The following is a 6,558-nucleotide window of genomic DNA, read 5'->3' on the forward strand; positions in this document are numbered from 1 at the left end:
GCTAAAAAACTTGAGAAATTAAAAATAAAACTAGAAAAACTTAGCTTTTTTACAATTTTATTTATTTTAAGTAATAAAATTTCGATATGACACAAAAAATGTAACCTTTAACATAAATTTTTGTAATAACCATTTATTTTTATCAAATAGTACAGTTAAAGTAGCTTTACATTATCTTTTAAATAAATTTGCAATGATTTATAATATTCAAATTAATTTATTTACATTTTAAGGTTTAAGATATGAAGATATTTAAATATTTGATAGCATATTAATTGTTTAATTAAAAAAAGTTTTTAATGTTCTTTTTAACTAACTTCTTTTATCTGCTAATTCTTTTGTAGTAAACTTAAATAAAACATCACCAATTTTTTTTAGAGACTATTTCTAGAATAGATCAACATGTTCCGTGAGACAAGCTCAAGTTATCATATAGTTGTATGATACACAACAAATGTCATTATCAGAATTACTATGTATCAACTGACTTTTTTTTGCTGTAATACAATAGTAATGTAGTACATAGTACCATTTTTTTAACTTAAGTTATAATTAAATATTTTAATTGATATATTTTTATATTTAATTAAAATTTATTATAACTAAAAAATTTGAATATTTGGAAAATCCTGAACTAGATATATTTGACTAAGAACCTGGAATTTAATAAATTAAAAAAAAAACCTTGTAAAAAACTTGAATTTGAACAAAATTACTGAAAAAACTAGTAATTTTAACAGTTTCGAAATAATAAATAGAAATTTTTCGATTTAATTTAAAAAAATTATCATTTTAATAAAAATATTTTGTCATCAATAAATTTTTTTATGTTAAAAAAAAAAAATTAAACAGCTTTACGTAAAAAGCTACTCTTTTTTATGTTTCTATAATGTTTAAAATAGTTTCTTCCCATAAACTTACTTTAAAGTATAGAACTAAAAAAAAGTCTACTTTTAAAAACCCAAAAGAATTTTGAAAACCTGAAGAAAAAGTTTTAAGGCAAGCCTTAATTTTGAAACATGTTATTTAACGTTACAAAAACACCTAAAAAAAACTTTAAAATAATTAGAAAACCTATGAATTTTTATTTCCAGTTTTCTCAAAAAAAAAATTACCCATAAAATTCCTGAACGTTTTTTATTTAATTGTCATTATCAAATCCAGAATTTCTTGTGTAAGTTTCAAAGTAGGGCATTATATGCTTAACCTTTTACAAATTATAGCCCTCAAAAATTCTGAAAACTTATTAAAGTACTTAAAAAAATGTAAAAACTATCCTTAAACTTTCTGAAGACTTTTTTGGTCTTCAACGTAAACTTCAGAACAATAAGTGTAAGTTTTAAATTTAGGCTCTCGTTAACAGCTTATAACTCTTAAAACTTCTTTAAATTTCCGATATGATCTAGTAAAAACTTTAAATCATTTTTTTTTCTTATCGACAACAATTTCAGAATACCTTTTTCAAGCTTTGGATTTTAAAAGTTTACGCCCCGTGGATCCCCTATGTCTCGTTAACTATTCACAGCCCCCTAACCTTTTGCATTGTCGGCCTTCTAAATTTCTGAAATGACCCCAAAAATTAATAATCCCTGTTATATACTTGTATATTTTTGTCCTTATTTTTTTGTACAGTTAATATATTTCATTTAAAATGTACTTATTTGTGGCTTTTCAACTTTTAGATTTCATAGTTTTTATAAACTTTAAAAATTTTAAAAACCATGAAAAGAAATACGCAAAACAAATCCAAAGAAGCAAAAAGCTGCTTGGAAGAGCTAGGTAAAAAGAAAACAAGAATTGAAAATGCCAGACAAAACATATTCAATTCTCAACAAATCCTGTCAACCTAAACTGCACTGAATTTGTTACCTTGAACAAAAAAGCTGCTTTTGAAAAACTGAACGGAAATTTGTTTGAAAAACTTAAAGACTTCGGAAAGCAAGGTTTTCCTTTTTTTTTTTGCTACAATGCTTTTATCTAAACTTCTGTTATTCATATAGTATTTTTTTATTATTAAATAAATTAATACTTTTTGTTTTTAATTGTATATAAATCTATTTTAGTTTATTAAATATAACAGTTCAAAGTTTAATTTTTACAAAATGCAAAATTTTTTTGTTAATTAGATTTTTTTAATTAGAAACTACTTCAATAATGTTTAATGCGCCAGTGAAAAGTATAAGAATAATACTTGGTTTACAAACTCATTTTCATAAACTCCCCCTCGGCAACAAGTTTAAAAATGTTTAGTCTTTTACTAGTTATTTACTTTTTTAATATTCATCAAATCACCATTTATTGTTGCCTGATGATTAAAATAAACCAAGAGGGTTATAAAATCTGTTTCAGGAAACTCTGAAAGAGCTAGCGAGCTCAAAGAACATTTTTATATATAAACTTTATTGTCTTATTTAACTAAACTTTGTTTTCTCTTTAAATTACAGAAATCTTATGAAAGTGCTACCATAGACAAGGACATACTTTTGCCAAATTTAAATTTTAACGCTATTTTCTAAATAGTGTTAAGGATTAAATATGCAAAATTATAATGTAATCATTGATATCAAAATCAATTTAGCAATATATAATTCGTCGAAAATTTTCAAGCTATAATATTTAACTAAAGTTTCTGTGAATTTAATTGAGCGATGTTTTCCAAAAATTTATCCAAAAAAAAAAAAATTAACAAATTTCACAGTTCATAGCTGTAATTTTCCGAACCCAGAGACAGTTTTTTTATTAAGAATTTTGCTAAATAACCAAGGTGTTCGTTGCACTAAAAAATATGTTTATTTGAAAGCTTTATTAAAAATATCTTAGTCATCTGCCGCTAGGCAAAAGTCAAAAAACAATCGCTCCGTTATCAGATATAGCCATTTTAAATAAAAACTACCTATTCAAACTTCATCTTTGCTAGAGAGTTATCCTGATAACAAAAAGTGACGCAAAAGGGTCGTTGCCTGATAAAACTAGAGAGATTTTATAAGTTTGTATGTTTAGATAACATAATACTGTATTTTGAAATGTTTACATTTTAATGTTACAGAAAACTTCAATATGGACGAGAACGAACTTGTGATGTCAATGAAACTGAACAAAATTTTACTTAACGAAATTGAAGATAATAAAATAAACAAAACTATGATGTCCAAAACCGATGTGAAAAATTGTTTAGTAACATATTCCTCTTCTACTATTTTCAAGCTGTTAAATTCATCTGAAGCTTCCATGAGCCTTATAGAACGCTGTTTTCCAATGATTGGTGATTCAGACAATTTTTTGGAGTTAGATTTTATCTCTATTACAATTATACTTTCACGCAGTGCTTTAAACATTGATTCAGAACTGCAAGTATTTAATGCACTTCATAGCTGGATATGTCATGACATAACTGAACGTAGGAAGTATGCGAAACAACTTTTATCTAAGGTTCGACTTCCGCTTCTGTCTATTCCTGCATTAAAACAAGTTTTAGACAGAGTATCATCAAATTATTATGAATGTAGTAACTTAATCGGAGCTGTATTAAACAGAAAAAAGCTGTTAAACTCAAACATATGTAATATCACAAGCAGGTACTTCAACCAAACTAATTTTAATATATTACTATGTGGGGGTAAAAATGTTAACCTAAATAAAGTTACCAATGATGTTAAGTTATTTAATGCAAACAACTTTAGGGAGATCAATAACTTACCACCCATGAAAGAAGCAAGATTCTATTTTGGAGCAGTTTGTATAAAAAGTGTTATTTATGTGTTTGGTGGCATTGATTCTTCTTTAGAACAAAAAAAGTCAGTTGAAAAATACTCAACTGTTACCAATACTTGGGAACAAATAATTAACATGGTAGATGAACGCATCTTGTTTTCTGCTTGTTCTTTTATGGACAATATTTATATCCTTGGGGGCCGTATAAATAGTGCTATAGGAATCCTCGAAACAGCAACTTGTTTTGAGTTTAATGTAACGAGTCTGAAATGGAAAGAAGTACTAAGAATGAACAACGCAAGAATTCTATCAGCTTGCTCGTTATTTGAAGAAAGAATAGTTGTATCTGGTGGAATGTATAGTGATGATAGTTTAAACACTGTTGAAGCTTATGACCCTGTTGGAGATACTTGGAAAAACATGCCAAATATGATTAATGTAAGAGATTGTCACAAATCAGTTGCAGTGAAAAACAAACTTTTTGTAATTGGCGGATCTTTTACAAACAATTGTGAAGTTTTTGATTCAACTATTAATAAGTTTACTCTGTTAAAACAGCCTACATTAGATTCTGGGTTTTACTTATATGACCCTTCTGGAGTGATTACAATTGGCAGTAAGATTTTTGTTTTTCAGATTAACAGTGATGTCAAAACCTACGATATTATTAACAATGAATGGTCCGAAAAATCATTTAAATCACCAAAAAATATAGAACTTTTTTCTTTGGTGAAATATTTCTGAAACCTTAAAGAGAACTTTTTAATAAAACTCAGTAAAAATAAAACTAGAGTACAGTTTTTTCAATCATTGATTCAATTTTGTTGATATCTACTGTTTAATCGTACTGTAGATACTGGGTAATTAAAAAAAAGAAACTAATAACGTTATTTTAAAATCTTACAAGGTTTAAACTTAAATAACTTATAGAAAACATTATAGCCTTTCAGGTAAGTTTTTTTTTCGGGAGCTTATGCTAAATGTTTAATATTTGTAAACAAAACTTCCTTAAATATTTGCTTATAAAACATTTTCTTATTTAAATAATTTAATTAATTTTAAGGTGCACTATATGAAATGATTCTTTATAAAAAATTAACAATTTATTCTCTACTTTAAATACTTTTACAAACGTGGATAATTAATTTATCTTAGATTTATTAGACCAACTAAATTTTCTACAGTCAACGATTTATAAACTTTATTGGTTTTTACTAGTTACACTAGAAAAAAGTTTGAAAAACACGATAAAAATTAGTTTTATTAAATGCTTTTCTATTTAATGCGTTGAGGATTTTTTTATGTCATGCATTATCTGAATAAACTATATCCAAGTGTATCACGACTTAATTACTTAGAGGTTCTTTCGTAAACCATTTTCTAGCACCGTTTGTTTTAAGCGTTTTTTTTCTTCAATAAACAACTTATATACTCAGTTTTTATCGTCTTATTTGCTTAGTTTAAAAAAAGGTACTGATTTAAGATCAGTAAAAGCATACAAATTGATAAATGTTGACAACAAAGGCTCAATGGTGGACATTAACAATTTTAATATGAAAATTCGTTTAGTAAAAAAATGTATTAGTTTGTGTATTTATATGATACTATACATTCGTATAAAACGAAATTGTTTCAAAAGTAGAAACATGATTAATTCATCATTAGAGTAATGCTGTAAGTGTCTACAGATTTCTATGTAAAGAAGTAAGCTTAGTTAATATCAACTTATCTAATAAACATAAACGTATTTATAAGCAACTTTTGTTTTTTTATTTTTTTGGAAGAAAATTGTTATAATTATGATGAAAAAACTAAAAACTCATTAGCGAAATGCTCGTAATTGTATAGGTTGGTGATATTAGTAAAGAAGTTTATTCATTTTGTAATGCCAATTTAATCTTTACTGAATATTTTTTCTATATTTTTGCTTTTTAAATTAAATTAATTTATTTTATAATGTGTAAACTAAATTATTTCAATAAGTTAATTAGAAGTGTTAAAATACAAAGTCACATTATAGATACATAGATACATAACATCACAGCGCAAATTATCAATATATTATTATTATACTCCACAACTACTATACCAGTGATATTTTTATTAATACAATTTGCATTATTTCATGCTTATAAATCAGATGCTAAATTAGATGCGCCTGTCCAAAGCACTCAGTTTTTAGCAACTATAAAGTTGCACAAATAGATACGCTCTGTTTAAATATTGCTTATAATTTTGTATGATAAGTTTAGGAATTTGTTTTGTTTTTCTCGAATAACTAAAAAATAATCTTCAATGTTAATAATTAACTGCGTTGGGATAATCAAGAAAAACTATAAATTGTTAAGATAGTCTGTTTTTTTGATAAAACTTTAATTACGCTGCACAAGTAGAACTCAATGTGATGTCATTTACTGAACCACTAAACTCCTACTATAAACAATAAACAATTTCTCATAATCCTTATTTTGTTTAAGTTAAACTTTTAGGTAAAGTTTAAGTTTTTTAAAATTATTGTAATATCTGCATACACTTCGAAAATGTCAACATTTTTCACTACAGTAATTCTATCAAATAAGTTTTACTATAAAAATATCTAATAAAAGTACTTAAAATCTGTATTTATTTTCTGTTGTAGTTGTTAGTTAAAATTAAAAGTAAATAAAGTTAACTATTTTTCTCATTATTATAACTTTATAAAATTAGATAATAATGAACTTTACCGCAAGATCAACAACAACAGCATCCGAGACAATCCTACGACCGGTTTCGTCCTTATTAGGACACATCAGGCAGCAATAGTCGCGAGAAACCGCTATTGTGATTTTAAACAAGCGGGCTTAAGTA

General features: G+C 25.7%; 1 protein-coding gene across 1 annotated transcript; it reads left to right on the forward strand.

Moving 5' to 3' along the window:
- The first annotated feature begins 3,144 nt into the window (after window positions 1-3,144).
- On the forward strand, window positions 3,145-4,455 carry LOC145840756 (kelch-like protein 7). Its single transcript, XM_082948084.1, has one exon. The coding sequence runs from the start codon at window positions 3,145-3,147 to the stop codon at window positions 4,453-4,455; it is 1,311 nt and encodes a 436-aa protein (XP_082804210.1).
- The last annotated feature ends 2,103 nt before the right edge of the window (window positions 4,456-6,558 follow it).

Source organism: Thalia democratica, chromosome 7 (genome assembly GCF_965202585.1).
Source record: "Thalia democratica chromosome 7, ktThaDemo2.hap1.1, whole genome shotgun sequence".
NCBI classification, from domain to species: Eukaryota; Metazoa; Chordata; class Thaliacea; order Salpida; family Salpidae; genus Thalia; species Thalia democratica.

Bases quoted from the DNA above. Each gene is read 5' to 3' on its own strand.
- LOC145840756 (XM_082948084.1), top strand. From the start codon at position 3,145: ATGTCCAAAACCGATGTGAAAAATTGTTTAGTAACATATTCCTCTTCT.